The 19,191-nt window shown below is 40.2% G+C and overlaps 1 protein-coding gene across 8 annotated transcripts in view; it reads right to left on the bottom strand.

Annotated features, from left to right (window-relative positions):
- add1 (adducin 1 (alpha)) overlaps nt 1-19,191 on the bottom strand; it is a 196,230-nt gene that overhangs the window by 107,808 nt on the left and 69,231 nt on the right. For all 8 annotated transcript variants that reach the window (XM_078561084.1, XM_078561049.1, XM_078561058.1 and 5 more), the window contains 3 exons: nt 7,456-7,618; nt 3,242-3,393; nt 1,831-1,911 (listed from right to left, as the gene is read on the bottom strand). In XM_078561084.1, coding sequence (XP_078417210.1) covers nt 1,831-1,911; nt 3,242-3,393; nt 7,456-7,618 — 396 coding nt within the window. The remainder of the gene's footprint in view (nt 1-1,830; nt 1,912-3,241; nt 3,394-7,455; nt 7,619-19,191) is intronic.

Below are 19,191 nucleotides of genomic sequence, written 5' to 3'. Positions count from 1 at the left end.
GCTTTGGACCTGCTGTCTCCACTCAAAAATGAAATTAGATTCCAGGTTTCACCTTTTAACTCACAAATAGAAAATAATATAAATTTAATATACCTTCTTCCTAACACATGTATAACTTACTTAAACTATCTCTATTTCCTAACATAAGAGAGAGAACTAAGTTTAAAATAAGTCAAGAGAGCCCGTGTGTTGCATTTTTTAAAAAAAATTTAAACTCCAGTTCATCACTTTCACAGAGATGGTGCCCGTCGTGCACCGTGGAAAAATTTCTGTACAGGCAGCTTTTATGAAAATAGAGCTATTAGAATTTTCTTTATTATTCGTTCATGGGATGTGGGCGTTGCTGGCTAGGCCAGCATTTATTGCCCATCCCTAATTGCTCTTGGGAAAGTGTTGTTATGCTGTCTTCTTGAACTGCTGCAGTCATGTGTTGTAGAAACACTCACAGTGCTACTAGGGAGGGAGTTCCAGGAATTTGACCCAGCGACAGTGAAGGAAAGGTTCCATGTCTGAATGGTGTGTAGCTTGCAGGTCGTGGTGTTCCCATGCATCTGCTGCCCTTGTCCTTGCAGGTGGTAGAGGTCATAGGTTTGGAAGGTGCTGTCGAAGGAGCCTTGGTGAGTTGCTGCAGTGCATCTTGTAGATGGTACACACTGCTGCCACTGTGCATCGCTGGTGAAAGGGGTGCCAATCAAGTAGGTTGTTTTGTCCTGGATGGTGTTGAGCCTCTAGTGTTGTTGGAGCTGCATTCATCCAGGCAAGTGGAGACTAGATGGTGGCACAGTGGTAATGTCACTGGACTAGTATTCCAGGCTAATGATCTGGGGACATGGGTTCAAATCCCACCTGGTAGAATTTAAATTCAGTTGATAAAATCTGGAATATAAAGCTAATATCAGTAATGATAACCATGAAACTATCATCAATTGTCGTAAAATGTCCTTTAGGGACGGAAATCTGCCACCTTTACCTGGTCTGGCCTACATGTGACTCCAGACCCCATGTGGCTGACTCATCTTAACTACCCTCTGAAATGTCCTCGCAAGCTACTCAATTCAAGGGCAACTAGAGATTGGCAACAAATGCTGGACTTGCCAATGACGCCCACATACCATGAAAAAATAAAGATCATATTCCTGGGGGGCAGACAGGCTTTAGGGAGTCAGGAGGTGAGTTACTCTCTGCAAAATTCTCAGCCTTTGACCTGTTCTTGTAGCCACAGTTCAGTTTCTGGTCAATGGTAACCTCCCCCAGAATGTTGACAATGGGGATTCAGCAACTAATGCCATTGAATGTCAAGGAGAGATGGTTAGATTCTCTCTTGTTAGAGATGGTCATTGCCTGGCACTTGTGTGGCATGAATGTTACTTGCAACTTGTCAGCCCAAGCCTGAATCTTGTTCAAATCTTGTTGCATATGGACACGTACTTCAGATATTACTCAGGTACTTCAGTGTCTGAGCAGCCACAAATGGTGCTGAACATTGTGCAATCATCTGCGAACATCCCCAATTCTGATCTTATGATGGAGAGAAGGTCATTGACAAATCAGCTGAAGATGGTTGGGCCTAGGACACTATCCTAAGGAACTCCTGCAGCAATGTCCCAGGACTGAGATAACAGACCTCCAACAACCACAACCATCTTTCTTTCTGCTAGGTATGAAAACGGCTCTGCTGTTTTGGTAATGTTCCACAGATTATACACGCAGCAACTGACAGCAAGTTAACAGAAATACAATAACTGTCAAAAATAAAACTGAATGCAGTATTCTTTATTAGTTGATCAAGTAAATAGCACTTAAAATTTAAACTTATTCATCCTTACTCACCAGACTAGATGCTGTGACCTCACTGTAAAGAAGGCCAAAAGGTACAATGAGGAAATGTTCCTGTTCAGAACTGACCCTGACCTATAGGAAAAAACAAATAACTTGACTTCACTTATAACTACACGACCATTATGTAATCAGTAAAATCTGAAAAATGCTTTTAAAGTCACAAATCTGCTCCCGAGTCCAGCTTTGCATTTAAGCAAAAATTTGAAGACTACCCACAAGAATTTTCTTTCCCCAAACGGGCAGAAATGTTGAGCCCTAGGATTCCTGCCCTAAAATAAGGTATTGGTGTTAAAAGCTAATTAAATGATTGATATCAAGTCTGCACAAATTCAGACAATACAAAATCCTTAGAATCTGGAGATGTGATAAGATTTGATATATATGATGAGAGTATTTGTTGTTTGGGAATCAGCAGGCACAATGCTACAGATTTTTTCCACCAACAGCAAATTTTAAAAATGTGATGTGTGCTAAACTCAAGGCTTTTTTTTAAACTCTTATATCTGCCATATTGTCATTTATGGTGAATTTCAAGGTGTAATGTTATACTAGACAATACCTACATAATACGTCCAGGTCATTAATTCAATGAGTCAAAATGTGTTTTTATTATTAATAGAAGCACTGATGTTTTTTTTGCATCCAGATCAATGCGAATCAATGGCCATGATTATTATTAAAAGTTAATTGAACTATCTGACTTTTTTCTCAGCAATTTTAAAGGCCACGATATAAGCTGCTTTAGGTTGCAGGCAGGTATGAAATAGGTTGTAGGATATACATGCAGAAGTGAGGAATTGGGAGAGAAAAAGGGACCCACTGGAGCCACTTCCAACTCTACTCGAGGACATCTGCTGCTGAAACTCCCATGGGTCTCTGCCAACACTCTCCTAAATGGCCTGCTATTCTCCTGTAAACTTTAGTTCATCCAAAACTCTGTCTGTATCCTATGCTGCATCAGGCCCTGCTTGTCAGTCTTTTCCTCTCTGATGTACTTTGGCCCCCAGTGCCGCAACTTTAAATTTCTCATCCTTGTGTTTAATTCCTGTGGCCTTGCTCCTCCTGCTCACTAATTTCCTTCAGCAATCCCATCACCCCCCTAAAACTCAGTTCTTCTGACTCCAGCATGTGCATTAAAGTTATCAAACATAACAATCATGTCACATAATACAGCAGCACAGAAAGCTTCCTCCCATAATATAAGTTCTGCACATCTAATAATTCAGTTGTGCTGATGTAGAGAGCACAGTTGCTGGCCTGACAGGTATTTATACCTCAAACGGAAGGATCGAGGTAGAAATATGTTCTCTGGACAATGTATGTTTTTCATGCATTCAGCTCAATTAGGAGATATGTATTACTTTTTTATTTAAAAAAGAGGAATTTGTGGAGTTCAATTTACTGTTATGTGGTTGTAGATAAGTTGCGACCATCCGAAGAGATCTGCCAATCTATGGAAAGCTGCCAGCTTACAACGCAGCAATTTCTCTCCTTTTTCATATGCGACAGATTCAGATCCTCGGAGGTCATTCACAGGGGTAACCATTCCAAGACCTAAAATAAGAATACGTGCAAAATTAACAGTAAAACATTATGTAAATACCAGATAAAGAAATTTAGAGGCACTAGGTATACATTTTAATTGGAAGCTGCCACAAGTCAAGAATTATTTTATAAATAAAATTTTTCAGGAGCACTAGAACTGATTCACTACTAGTTTACTAGATCGGATGCAATTGGCAGCAGTTGCCACCTTCTCCAAGTTCCCCTTCCAAGTCTCACACCATCCTGACCTGGTAATACATCAACATTTCTTCATCGTCACTGGGTTAAAGCTCAGGAATTCCCTAACAGCACTGTGAGCTTACCTTCACCATACTGCAGCAGTTCACCCCTACCTTCAAAGGCAATTGATGCTCATGTCCCATATGACTTTTGTTAGTGTGTATCTTGCAATTTGTGCATACCACACCAGTCTTAAAAAAAAACTCAAGTAAACTGTCTCAACATTTGGAATCAGAAAATTATATGTTCAAGCCAAACTACAAGATATAAGCACATATCTGGTCTGATACATTCACACATTACTCATTGTTTGAGGCCCTGTCTTTTGGGCAAGATGTTAAACCAAAGCTTTAACTGCCTGCTCAAGTGAATATAAGAGATCCTATGGTACTTCTCCAACAGATGTCAAGGGAATTCTCCTGGTGCCCTTGCCGACACAAAACAGATGAACTGGTCAGTTATCTCATTGTCATCTGTGGGACCTTTTCACAAATTGGTTGCTGTATGCCCACAAACAGCAGCAAGTATATTATTTATTAGCTGTGAAATAATTTGGCTTGGCCTCAGGATGTGGAAGATGTATGTAAATGCTAGTTTTTATTTTCTGTGTACTTATTGCCCATGAAAAGAGGATAATTGACAGTCTTGATCACTTGCACCTTTTATGGTGAACATAACCCTATTGATTCTCTAAAGCAACAAGAGGAGAAAAATGAATAGTAGCACCTTCTCAACCCTGGTTAGCCTAGTGTGTATGTGTCTCTGTATAATATGGACAGAGTTTGCTGCTGTTATGTTGGCTAAATAATCAGGGGGTACTTTCTACAACAGAGGTCACTATCTTCAATTACAAACCATCATTTATGGTACCAAACAGAATCACAGAAATGTTACTGTGCAGGAGGCGGCCATTTGGCCATTTTTGTTTTATTTGTTCTTGAAATTTAGCTAATGCTGGCAAGGCCACATCTATTGCTCATCTTTTGTTATCCTGAAAAGATGGCGAAAAGCCTTCTTAAAATTGCTACAGGCCTTCTGATGTGGTCGCAGGACAGTATTAGGTGGTTCAGTCAGGAAGTCCCAATATCTTGTTGGGACAATCAGCAATTATGATACTGCTGACGGTCAAATGGAGATAACTAATGTTTCTTTTATTTGAGGTAACCAATTATCTGGCACATTTGCAGCAAAATGTTACCAGTCACTTGACAGCCCATCCCTATCTGTGCAATCCAGGTCGTGCTGTTGCCCGGCATGGGAAGTTCCATTGTTATAAATGGAGTTGAACACTTTTGGAATATCAACAAATCGCTACATCCCTGACCTTAAGAGTAAATTAACTAGTGCCGACAAACAGTGGCAGTGTGAAAGATAAAGCAGCTAAACTGCATGGCTATCACCAGTTTCTCCCACACTCTACTGTATGGCAATATCGCAACTTTGCTTATCCTTGTTTTTAAAAACTGTGTGCACAAACACACCACATTGAGCCTTATAGTTCTTTGCCCATTCCTTCCTAGAAAAATTCACTACATGCTTTCTCCTCAAAGCTATCATTTGCTGCTTCAAATATTTACCACTTCTCTCTTATTTAAAAGATGCAATAGTCTCTGTCTCAGCCGCAAGCATTAAAAATGAGTGTCATCTACATAACTATGTTCAGTTTGGGTTCCATTAGAAATACTTACTCCAGACCACATCATAGCCTCGATCAAAGTACATATACAAGATCTGAATGTTACAGGTGAGTAGGTACCCTCAATATAATCAATCCCTTATGGCATTTAGGGACCCTAGCAAAATGTCAATGGGAGAAAGGGATAAAAAAAAAGTCCATATGATACAAATGACTCATATGATACAAACGAATATGGTGAGGTTGTTGGGGGACAATTATCACACCCCAAGGTTTCACTGTAGCTGTATTCATGCGCAGCATCCTTGATCCAAACACATTCAGCTGCTTCAATGACCTCCTTCTGTTATCAGTTCAGAGGCAGGATTAATTGCTGACAATCCCACAACATTCAGCTTCATCCACAACTGCTCAGGTAATGCAGCATGAAAAAAGTACAAATCACCTCCATATATATTGGGAACAAAGTGGATCTACCACTGTTCCTTGATGTATACTAGCTCCAAACCCTTCTTCAATCTGAACAAAATAGATTAACTCTAGCTTTTTTGTTTCATATTTGCTAAGCATGTTTCTACCCATGCTGCTACTTTCTCTATTATACTGTAACTTGGATTTTTCTAACAAGCCTTGAATCACCCAAGCACCTTCTGAAAGATAATAGACATTACACCGATATCATTCTCTATCAAACTGGATCACTTTTTCAAAAATAAACTGCATTTTTCAAATGTATGGATGGAATAGGACTGGCTGAATCCCTCTTTACAAAGGCACACAAAAAACTGGCAGCAAAGCTCAGTGATGAACCCAAGTTCATCTAGGATTTGAAGACTGCACCCTTTTCTAGGTAGACTCTTGAACCTTTGGACAGGATACAAGGAAAAACTAGGATAATTTGACTTTCACTCCTAGCCTTCAACCTCTTTTTATATGGATCTGCCCTTTTATCTATTATCAGTACATCCAAGTTTCCCTTTCTTGTTGACAATTTCAAAATCTTTCCCACTTCTCTATCTCTCAGCATCCTCAATATCTCGAAATCAAGACATCACAGTTTCATCTTTTCTTAGGTATGGAACATCTTTATTTCTTTCATTTTTCCTTTCCTTTTATTAACTTATAAACCAAAATCGCTACTTTGATTTATCTCACCTGCGCTTTTAGTCTTTTTAAGCTAGGTGGTCTCCTTCACTATATGCCTTCACCTCCCAACAAAAAACTCAAAATTTTAAGAGTGCTTTTACACTGTCCACTAGCTATGCATTAACAAAACTTGTAATGGAAAATTAACTTCAGTCTCCCCCATTGATGCCTCCTCCCACAACTTAAAGCCCAAAATTCTGTTACACAAAGTAGCACAAGATGATATCCAGGTGGGATCCTCACTTGCAATCCAAGGTATCAGTTGCTGACAGATCACTATTGTCTACAATGTTCAGCCTTCACTTAATTAAGTCTATGGTCAGGCATTGGGTAGTGACCAAAAGCAATTTGGAAGCAACTGTCTGTTGAAAAGATTAATCCAATTAATCCACTAAGAAATTATATTCATCCTGAGTGTTCTCCTTGAATAAAGCTTTCAAACCCCAAAAAACTAATTTTTTTTTAAAAAGATACTTCTTGGGAAAAACAGAACCTCTTTCCATCAAAGGAACACTGAAGTCAGTGGGTGACTAATTGCATTAGATAGAAATGCTTGGAACCAATTTTTCCAGATTCATTTTATTATAATCCAATATAGAGGCAATTAACAACTCTGCCATTGGTGTGTTTGTGGCTAGGCTTCAGCAGAGAGACACTCTTGGTACTGCACTCACGTTTGCTAGGTTAGCACTCTACTACAGCTCTCCTGCTGAGGTCAGAGAAAATGCTTCATTTTGTACATGGAAGGTGACTAGATAATAAACTTTTTAAATTCAATTCACCAAAACACCAAAATATTTTTAACAAAAATACTTTGAAATAGATATTTTCTCCCTTTAATCAACCGTTTCCCATCATGGCCCAAAAGTCTCTCAAACCTCTGTCAGCATCACTAGTTCCGATTGCTGAGAGATAATACAAGTGCTGCATTAGTCAGTTCTCAGATCTGTGGTTTATCCCTCCCTATTGAGAACAACTCTCAGTCAGAAGTAATTCGGTCCCAGTTGTTTAATAGAAGATTTCACACCACACAGAATAATTATACTTACTCATGTTTAATGCAGCCATTCCACCTTGTGGTGCAGCAGGATACATACTAGGCACATTTGTTGTCATGAAATCTGCAATCTGCTGTAATGCAAGTAGACTAGTAGGGTTTTTTCCTTTCTTGAGTTGCTCTTGAATCATTGATTCCAGTTCTTCACAGAAAGCCTAGAAATGAACATATTTTTTCACAAGGTGAGAAGTATTAATTCTCATCAATTATAATACTTCCCTCATCAAGGATTATATACCATTAAATAATTAAAATACATCCTTTCAAGTTAACCACTACCAACCATAAAATTAATTACAATCTGGTCCCAAAAGGACAGACCATGCATTATTACTGGCATTTTACTTCAGTTCCAATTCTTGTATACTACAATTTATAACCACACAGAGGGGAAAAGCAAAATCATTTAAGGCCACAGCCAAATTTTTCTCCCATTGGTATGCCCTGTCCCTACCATGAAACAGCAAAAAGACCAGCTATATCAATGCCAAATTTGAAATAGGGTCTGTTATTTAGAAAAGCTGGAGGAAGGTGAGGGTCAGGGTGGGGTGGTAGTAGTGGTGGGAAGCATTTCTGTTGAAAAAAGTCAATTTTTTCATTTGAAGAAAATCATGAACTCTCCTGAAACGTGACTTAAAAAAACTAGTATGCCTTTACTTGCATTTTCTTACATACACACAGTAGCACTTGAGCTGGAGGAAACTAGGACAGATTAATACACCCTGTTCAGGGCAAGGAAGCATTATTTTATAAGCTTGAGTGAAGCTGACCGGCAAACGGTAATAATTACTTAAGCACTTAACAACAAATCATAAGTGACTAAGAGTGCTTTGTTCATGATATTATCCAGCTAAAAAGGCTTTAGAGATCCCTCACAACAAAAACAAAAATAACTGGAAAAACTCAGCAAGTCTGACAGCATCTGCGGAGAGGAACACAGATGACGTTTCGAGTCCATATGACTTTTCATCAGAACTATGGAAATAGAAAAATTAGGTGAAATATAAGCTGGTAGAGGGGGTGGGACAGGTGGAGTTGGATAGAGGGCCAGTGATAGGTGGAGGCAAAGAAGAGATTGCCAAAGATGTCATAGACAAAAGGGTGTTGACGGTGGTGATATTATCTAAGGAATGTGCTAATGGGGACATTAAGGGTAGCAAGCAGGACAAGCAAGTGGCAGATGGCCCTAGTGGGGGTGGGGTGAGGGGAAGGGATCAAAATGCGCTAAAAGGTGGAGATAAAACAATAGATCGAAATAACTTTAAAAATAGGTGGGAAAAGAAAAATATATTTTTTTTAAATTATAAATTATTGGAAAAAGGGGAATCAGAAAGGGGGTGGGGATGGAGGAGAGAGCTCATGATCTGAAATTGTTGAACTCAATATTTAAGTCCGGAAGGCTGTAAAGTGCCTAGTCGGAAGATGAGGTGCTGTTCCTCCAGTTTGCGTTGAGCTTCACTGGAACACTGCAGCAGGCCAAGGACAGACAGGTGGGCATGAGAGCAGGGTGGTGTTGAAATGGCAAGCGACAGGGAGGTCTGGAGATCCCTTCATGTTCCAAATTTGACCCTTCATGTTCCAAATTTGACTCTCGGTACTTTTTTTGTTCTCAGATGACAGGCAATAAAGGAGACCATGCCAGCAATGCTGAATGCATAATTTACCAAAAGCGGGGATGGTGAGACTTCTTGCACAACTAAGTGGCCTGCTTGCCAGGTCACTTCAAAGATGCAATTGCATGTGCGTACTCCAGAGCATGTCAGGATGACAGATTCCCTTTCCTGAATGAAGTTAAGCGAATATTTAAACTGGTGGCTTTTGTTTCCCCCCATGTGGAATTTGAGCTCAATTCCTAGGTTCTTTGTCCAATAATATAACCACTCTTCCATTGGCAGAAAAGTCAAGAACAAGAGGGCAGTGATTTAAAATGATTGGCAAAAGAACCAGAGGTTATATCAGGAAAGTCTTTTTATGTTGTGACTGATTAGTATCTGGAATGCCCTGCCTGAGAGTGTGGTGAAGGCAGATTTGAGATTGACTTTAAAAAGGGAATTGGACAATTGTTTAAAGATGATTTACAGGGCTGAGGGAAAAGACAGGTGAGTAGGTCTAGTTGAGGAGCTCTTACACACAGTAGGCACTGACTAAATAGGCTCAATACCCCCTTCTGTGCTGTTACCATTCTGTGATGTTACCATAATCAGACCCAAAACAATTATATAGTAATCAACTTCAGTATAAAACAATTCGATGAGACAAATCATAGTATCTAGCGTTGATAAGATGAAACAAACACATGAACTAAAAGTCTGAGTGATACCATTGTTAGGATCTCGAGGAAACTATTAACTTTCTCAGTTATTATCTGAAAGAATTATGCCACAAGGTTTCACATTATTAACTAAAATTTTTACTGCACGAGTTAAACAAAGCAAGTCGTCAGCTGTCCCTCAATTCAAGGACGATGTCTACTCATCAATGCTGCACACCTGGGATGTCGCAGACAGAGATTTCAACCAAGAGATTTCGAACAAAGCAAGTACCACTAACTTAACACCATATTTCGTAAGCACTTATTCTTTAAGCCCGAAAATCTCAACAGAATACTTTCCGTTCTACTTTTATTTCCACCCCTATAGTTTACAGAATCTTGAGGGTTCCTTCACTTCTCCTAGGACTAAACCAAGGAGTGCCACAGCTCTCAGGAATCCACTTTGATTCTCCTCAGTGTTCTCACTATTCTCCAAGGTATAAGATTTCTTGGGCTCCTTCCGCTAGCATCTGGATAGGTGACCCTCCAACTCTCCTCAAGCACCTCATGATTGTCAACATCCCGGCTCAAGCATAAGCCTCACTGCCTTCTTGCTTAGTGACTCCAAAATCAGAAAACACCCCTCGTTTCTGATAGCCCTTTTGCTTCTGGTCTACAGCTCCTTGCAGATTTCTCTCTACTCATCTCAAAGCTGCTTCCAGGCTCAAACTGCAACTGCTGGCAGCTTTGCCTCTCTGCCTGTTCCCCAAGCTGCTCCAACGCCAGATGCAAACTTACTGTTTCCTGTAAAAAAAAGACAATCCCAAAACATAGAAAGAGAAAAGAGGAGGATGGGTAGGTCACTCGGCCCTTCGAGCCTGCTCCGCCATTCAATATTATCATGGCTGATCCTCTGTCTCAACACCATACTCCCACTCTCTCGCCGTACCTTTGACACATTTAGAGTCTAGAAATCAATTCCCTTCTTAAACATATTCAGTGATTGGCCTCCACAGCCTTCGGTGATGGTAGGAGAATTCCACAGGTTCACCACCCTCTGAGTGAAGTTTCTCCTCATCTCAGTGCTAAATGGCCTACCCAGTAACCTGAGACTGTGAACCCTTGTTCTAGACCTCCCTGGAACCTATCCCCATGGCAACTTGGCACACCTGGGATGTTCCAGATATAGATTTCAATTAATTAACTTCACTTTCCAGTAGATTGTAATTTTCAATACCACCCATGTTTCAGAAAACTATGAAAAAAATCCTTTACATAGATTTTTTTGGCATGCCTGAGGAATTAATACAGCCCTGTCAAGTACATCAGCTAATTACTTGGCTTTCTGGGCTAGAAAGGAGCTACAGATAAGCTCATCTCTCCATGTGCATTCTGAAACCAGTGCAGAAGTGCCTCCCCTTCTCCATTTTTAATTCCATGCTTTCTTTTTGAGAATTAAAATTTTTATGCCATTGGGTGGACATCTTTTTATACTGTTTTCCATAGGTCAGAGCCAGTAGATTTTGGAGAACTGAGGGGCTATGCTAGGTCATGTGGTTTAATTTGGTCAGTTCAACCAATTTTGTGTGTTGAAGCTTCTTTGCATGCCTTCTTCCAGTTATGTTTGCTCCTACAGTTGGTACTGAATAGCACAACTGTAACCTGACTGTACAGAGGGGGATTAAGTATCCAAGGTAAACTACAGTCTACCTGAAATACCTAGCATGTCACCCACCATAACCGTGGGCAGTAAAAATGGTGGGAACTGAATTACTTTACCCATTGAGCCAAGACTAATAACTAATGGGCATAGCCTACATATCCTTCCACTCTTTCCTTTACTTTCTTCACAGGCTCTTCTACATAGCTGATAAATGGTAGTTCGAACATTCAGATATAAGGAAATTAAATGTTCAATTTCTCAGGAAATAAAATGAGCCTCAAACAACTCACGGGACCTTCAGGACCAGTGAGGTAATGATACGTTTTTCAAATTAAACCTGCTTTAGATAGCTTTCCCTTCTTTCAAATCTGAGAGAATTTACCAAGGCTCTCAGCATAGCATGGGTTGATGGCAAAGGGACCTGGAAACATATGGAAATAGTGATAGAAACTATCAAATTAAATCAAACTGAATGAGACAGTGCAGAGCTAGACACAGGTATCTGAAGACAGCAACTTCTCTTAGTGACCCCAAAATATTTAGCCCTTAAGTATGTCCAAATATAACGTGCAACTGGATGGATTATTTTTTTAAAATAGGCAACTGAAGAGTATATCTAAGCTCTTCCAGAGTCATGAAGAAGCTTAATGCATTGAAATTGTTTACAGGGTACTTATCATTCCATATAAACAAGTTATAACATTTTCCATTAAGTTAATAATGTGGAAACTTCAGGTCGGGAGTTTTTAGAACAGACTGCAGAAACATTCTTTTCATAGTAAACATTACTTTGCTGAACTAAAACTGCCCTTCTCAAAATGAAGACCACCAGGACGTTAGCACAACAGGAGGCACTTGAGGAATACAAAGTCATTCCCTTAAAAATTGCAAAAGCCATCAAGCTTCCACCAAAAGGGAAAAGACAGTTGCAAAGAGAAAATAGTGAACGTTTAGAGATTCATAGCTAATTAATTCAAATATATTTTAAAAATAAGAGCGTAATTTTTAAGTGAGTAACACATTAACCTACCTTAAAAATAATAAGGCGGTATATGACTTACCTCAAACCATAAGTAAATAGAACACTAAAACTCAGACTTATCTTGGTCTTTCACATAAGCCATGTAAAACACTGCATCATTATAATCTCTTTATAGAATTGGCACTTGGTTTCCAAATGGATTGGTTTCAAGTGATTGGTTGATGAGTATTTTTCTTTTTCTCTCCCCCCTCTAAACTAGGGCATTGGCTAAAAACAAGAACAGGGAAATTAAAAATTTCAACTGGGGCAAGTAAAAACAGTAAATGGTCGTTTGGTAGTACATAACTTGAGTATTGCTGAAAAAAGAGACGTCGAAGTTTTTCATCATGCACTCATCAGCACACTTCGCAAGAATACCAATATAAGGGGAAAACAATAATTTATACTGTATGTGAAGAAAGTGCCGATTGGCTGGTTAAGTGGACTCTGATTGATAGAGGCATTGCCATGGAGAATGCACCAGTGATGGTGACTGACAATTAACTGCCAAGCGTTGTTTGAAGCTTAAACCAGGCAGCTTCACCCCAATTGGCCAAGGCATTGTCTGACATAGCAACATAGAAAATAGGAGCAGGAGTACGCCATTTGGCCCTTCGAGCCTGCTCCGCCATTCATTATGATCGTGGCTGATCATCCAACTCAATAGCCTGTTCCTGCTTTCTCCCCATATCCTTTGATCCCTTTCGCCCCAAGAGCTATATCTAACTCCTTCTTGAAAAAACACAATGTTTTGGCCTCAATTACTTTCTGTGGTAGCGAATTCCACAGGCTCACCACGCTCTGGGTGAAGAAACTTCTCCTCATCTCAGTACTAAATGGTCTACCCTGTATCCTCAGACTGTGACCCCTGGTTCTGGACTCCCCCACCATCAGGAACATCCTTCCTGCATCTACCCTGTCTAGTCCTGTTAGAATTTTACAGGTTTCTATGAAATCCCCCCTCATTCTTCTGAACTCCAGCGAATATAATCCTAACCGACTCAATCTCTCCTCATATGTCAGTCCTGCTATCCCAGAAATCAGTCTGGTAAACCTTTGCTGCACTCCCTCTATAGTAAGAGCATCGCTCCTCAGATAAGGAGACCAAAACTGCACACAATATTCCAAGTGTGGTCTCACCAAGGCCATGTATAATTGCAGCAAGACATCCCTGCTCCTGTACTCGAATCCTCTCGCTATGAAGGCCAACATACCATTTGCCTTCTTTACCGCCTGCTGCACCTGCACGCTTACCTTCAGCGACTGGTGTACGAGGACACCCAGGTCTCGTTGCACCTTCCCTCTCTCAATTTATAGCCATTCAGATAATAATCTGCCTTCCTGTTTTTGCTACCAAAATGGATAACCTCACATTTATCCACATTATACTGCATCTGCCATGCATTTGCCCACTCACTCAGCTTGTCCAAATCACACTGAAGCATCTCTGCATCCTCCTCACAGCTCACTCTCCCACCCAGCTGTGTGTCATCTGCAAATTTGGAGATATTACATTTAGTTCCCTCTTCTAAATCATTAATATATATTGTGAATAACTGGGGTCCCAGCACCGATCCCTGCGGTACCCCACTAGTCACTGCCTGCCATTCGGAAAAAGACCCGTTTATTCCTACTCTTTGTTTCCTGTCTGCCAACCAATTTTCTATCCATCTCAATACAGTACCCCCAGTCCCATGCACTTTAATTTTACACGCTAATCTCTTATGTGGGACTTTGTCGAAAGCCTTCTGAAAGTCCAAATAAACCACATCCACTGGCTCCCCCTCATCAACTCTACTAGTTACATTCTCAAAAAATTCCAGTAGATTTGTCAAGCATGATTTCCCTTTCGTAAATCCATGCTGACTCTGTCCGATTCTGCCACTGTTTTCCAAGTGCTCAGCTATTAAATCTTTTATAATGGACCCTACCCCTACTAATTCCCACTACCAACGTCAGGCTGACTGGTCTATAATTCCCCGTTTTCTCTCTACTTCCCTTTTTAAATAGTAGGGTTACATTAGCTACCCTCCAATCTGTAGGAACTGTTCCAGAGTCTATAGAATCTCGTAAGACGACCACCAATGCATCCACTATTTCTAGGGCCACTTCCTTAAGATGTAGATTATCAGGCCCTGGGGATTTATCGGCCTTCAATCCCATCAATTTCTCCAACACCATTTCCTGATTTACTGATTTCTTTCAGTTCTTGAGGAATGAGTCAGCAAATGGCTGTAACTTATTTTGTTTAGCTGAAACAGGTGCAATGTGTGTACATGTTCTTTCTGTCTGCAAAGAACAGGGCTTTGTGTATTAATACATGCAGCTTCCAGTACTAGCAAACGCGCCACACTGCGAGCCTGACTGTATCTTAAATTGGTTATCAGCATATTTCTTAGCACACTGAGGATACAAATGAGTTATGTGGTATATGAATATAAAAATGACTATAAACAATTAGGGATAAATTAGGACTGTGGGACTAAATTACAGTGAAGACCTAAAGCTCAGGCAAAAAGTGGTAAAAAGACAAAATTAAAGATTCTTTATTCAAATGCATACAGTATGTATAACAAGACAAATGAACTGATGGTATGAACAGTAATAAATGAGAATGACCGGATAGCCATCACGGAGCTGCGTTGTAAGAGGTGATGGCATAGTGGTATTGTCGCTTGACTAGTAATCCAAGGTCATGCTCTGGGATCCTGGAATTGAATAAAAATCTGGAATTAAAAGTCTAATGATCAGCGTGAAACCATTGTCGATTGTTGTAAAAAAATCCATCTGGTTCATAATGTCCTTTATCTAGTCTGGCTTACATGTGGCTCCAGACACACAGCAAGTGGTTGACTCTTAACTGCCCTCTGAAATGGCCTGGCAAGCCACTCAGTTGTACCAAACCGCTACAAAGTCTCAAAAAAGGAATGAAATTAGACAGACCACCTAGGCACCAGACTAGGCATCAACCGAGGCACCAGAAATGATAACGGCAATCTCAAACAGCCCTGCAAAGTCCTCCTTACTAACATCAGGGAGCTAGTGCCAAAATTGGGAGGGCTGTCTCACAGACTAGTCAAGCAACAGCCTGACAGTCATCTTCATGGAATAATATCTGAACAGGTAATGTCCCAAACACCATCATCACCATCCCTGGGCACGCCATGTCCCACCAGCAGGACAAACCCACCAGAGGTGGCGGCATAGTGGTATACAGTTGGGGTGGGGGGGGGAGTTGCCCTGGGAGTCCTCAACATCGACTCCAGGCCCCATGAAGTCTCATGGCATCTGGTCAAACATGGGTAAGGAAATCTCCTGCTCTTCATCACATTCTGTCCTCTCTCAGCTGATGAATCAGTGCTCCTCCATGTTGAGCACCACTTACCAAGGGTGCAGAATGTACTCCTCAAAGTCCATCACCAAAAGTGGCCTGGTAGCACCACTACTGACCGAGCTGGCTGAGTCCTAAAGGACAAAGCTGCTAGACTGGGTCTAGAAGAATGAGGCGCGATCATATTGGAACATGTTAAATTCTAAGGGACCTTGACACGATAAATGCTGAGAGGATATTTCTCCTCATGGGGGAATCTTGAACTAAGGGGGATAGTTTCAGGATAAGGGGTTGCCCATTCAAAGACAGAGAGGAGGAGGAATTTCTTCACTCAAGAGGTTATGAATCTTTGAATTCACTATCTTGAGAGCAGTGGAGACTGAGTCATTGAATGAAGGTCACTGAGTCAAAGCTGAGATAGACAGATTCTTGTACTATAGACACATCATGGGTTAAGTAGAACAGGCTGGAAAGGGGAGTTGAGGTCAAGATCAAATCAACCAATTACTGAATAGTGGACCAGGTTGTTATTCTATGGAAAAGGCTGTGTGCGCACGCGCATGTGTATGATTTAATTAAGCTGGGCAGAGATCAATAGGAGACAGGTTGTCTGGGGGGTTTAAACCATGAAAAGGATAGAGGTGTTAGGTTTGAGGTACAAGTAAATAGGTTAGATCTAACATTTGCCCCATTTTTAGATAAGTTGAGAGTTTGCTTGAATATCAAAGGGGAGTCAGAGATAGCAAGAAACATATTTGCATCTTGCAGGAGTTCCAAAGGTCAACAGAAGTGGGGATATTATATTTTATTGACCCAAAAGCAAAGACAAAGTAAAAACATGAACAATTTTAATTTGGAAGGATTTGAGTTTCAAAGATGTATGAGAACAATGGAACCAGAGATGACAGGGGGAAAAAAGGTATTTTAGAGTTCCTGTGGAGAGCTGAGGATATAGCTGTTGAGCTAGAGGTGCAAGATGTAGCAGCTGGAGGTATAGCTGGAGCTCTGGGCTGGGAGAGAATGCAGTTTAAATCAACCATGTAGTTAAGCCAGAAAAGTCTTGGGCTAAAAAAGCAGTTTTATTCTGAAGTTTGATTTTCCACAGCAGAGTCGGGGAGTGTTACAGGTAACGTGATATGCCTTTATTAAAGCTACATCAGTTAGTCTTGGGTAATATTACCAGATTTTTTATACTTAAACACCTATAAGGGAGTGTTGCTTGGAAGGTGTTTATTTGTGGGTCTGACCAAGTAGAGTCTTTTTAGGGGAAGGTGTTGCAAGACTAAGTTTAACCGTGTAACTATAATCTTGTGTGCTTAAGTTTTCCTTTATTCTTGTTAAAACTTCTACTTCTAATTTTTAAAATCCCAAAAGTATTATTGGACTTCTTGCTGCTGAGATCAGAACGGCTTCTTGTTATTTTCAGGCTTTAAAAAAAGGGTATGGCCTGTAAGCCAAGTTTCCCTCTGGGATTTGGTTTGCACAAAAATTAACACTGGCTGCGGTCATAACAAATTTGGGGGCTCTTTGCGGGATTATTAAAATTCCTTGATTGAGTTGGAGTTTGTGAATCCAAGGGATATGAGTGTGATAGGAACCCTGAACTCAGGAGTTGTGTGTTGAGGTGCAAAATGGCTTTGGCAATTGCTACAATTTTTCTGGGAGTGGAAAATGCAACTGTGGAGTATCTGAAATCTCAGACTAAAAATCAGTTGAAAAGAAATAGCAGATGAAGTGTAGGCGGAGATAAAAGTGGAAGTTTGTGAGGCTGATATGGTTAAAGTACTTACCCGCCATTTAAAGTTGGAGGAAGGGATACCTGAAACTAGTGTGTCAGAGCTGGGGGTAGTAAGACTTCAGTTGCAAATGAAGAAGCTTGAACTCGAACAAGGAAAGAAACTGAAAAGAACTGAATTGGAATAAAAGAGGAAAGAAAATATTACAAGAGAGAGAAAGAAGCCAGACAGTATGAATGGTCTATCATGAAACTCAGAATAATAAAAGAAAGGAGAGAGAGTGATTCAGGTGGTGACTTTGGTTCCTTTGAGGAATTCGATTTAACTAAAAATCTTCGATTAGTGCCTAAATTTACAGAGGATAGAGTTGAAAGATATTTCACCTCATTTGAAAAGATAGCTATGAAATTGAATTGACCAAGAGATGCCTGGACTATCATGTTACAAAGTGTTTTTTTCAGGCACAGCAATAAATGTGTATGCAAGCTTATCAGAGGAACAATCTGCAGATTACGAGATCATAAGAAGGCAATACTAAATGCTTATGAGCTTGTCCCTTAAGCTTATCAGTTGAAGTTTAAGACTTTAAGGAAAAGACTCCACCAGACTTGTGGAAGTTGCAAAAGAAAAATATATTATCCGAGATCAATGGTTCAGGGCATTAAAATTAGGCATGAATTTTGAAAATGTAAGAGGTTATGATTATGGAAGAATTTCAAAATAGCATTCCAGTAAACGTTAAGGCATATTTAGATGAAAGACAAAGCAAAAGCTGCTGCTTTATATTTCACACAAACATTTGAGTGTAGCAAAAGCATATGGAAATCAGGAAGGAAGTTGGAGATTTAGAAAACCTAGTGATGGTAAAACTGTTAAAAGTAAGGATCAAGCTGAAGGACACCAGTCTATTAAAGGTGGAAAGTAAGAGTTGAAGGAAGGAAACTGATATGTCCAGCCTTATTACAATGGTAACATACGAGATCAAGTTATTGGAAGTTAAGCGGGAGACCGACTGCGGTGGTAGGGACTCAGAAAAGTTCTGGAAGTAAGAATACTGTGGACTCAGATTCAGAGGCAAGGAAAACCAGTGTTGCTTTTTTTTACGCAGGTAGAGCACGGAGAATCAATGGTAGTGGGAAGTGGGAATGTGTTCACAACTTACCCAAGGAACTTCTGAAGAGTAGGTTGCAGAGATGTTTAAAGATTTTATATGTGAAGGGAAAGTATATCCACGTGTACAGGGAAGAACAGGAAAGGGTGTCAACATATTAAGGGATACTGGGGCTAGCCAGTCCTTAATGTCATGGGATAGTGCTGTCTTGTCCAGAAGGGTTATTGCAGGGAAAAATATTAATTAAGGGAATCCATGGCGAAGTCAAACCTATTTCATTATGTAAGATAAATTTTAAAAAGTGATTTGAATTCAGGAGAGGTGATTGTTAGGGTAGTAGAGAAATTGACCATTGCAGGGGTTCAATTTATTCTAGGGAATGATATAGCTGGGTCACAGATATTAACTATGCCTACTGTAATAGAGCAGCCTGTTGAGACACAATCAACATAGGTTTTACAGAAAGAGCATTCTGGATTGTTTCCAGATTGTATGGTGACGAGGTCACAAACACACGAGTTTAAACATCTAAGAAGAAGAAACTAAAAGACAGGAGAAGGATGCTGAAATTCAGTTGGCTGGATCAATCTTTGAAAACATTAATGGTAGTGGTAA

The sequence above is a fragment of the Cetorhinus maximus genome, chromosome 2, assembly GCF_964194155.1.
Source record: "Cetorhinus maximus chromosome 2, sCetMax3.hap1.1, whole genome shotgun sequence".
Classification (NCBI taxonomy): domain Eukaryota; kingdom Metazoa; phylum Chordata; class Chondrichthyes; order Lamniformes; family Cetorhinidae; genus Cetorhinus; species Cetorhinus maximus.
The sequence above is the reverse complement of the archived record's forward strand: the minus strand, read 5'-3'. Positions and strand labels throughout refer to the sequence as shown.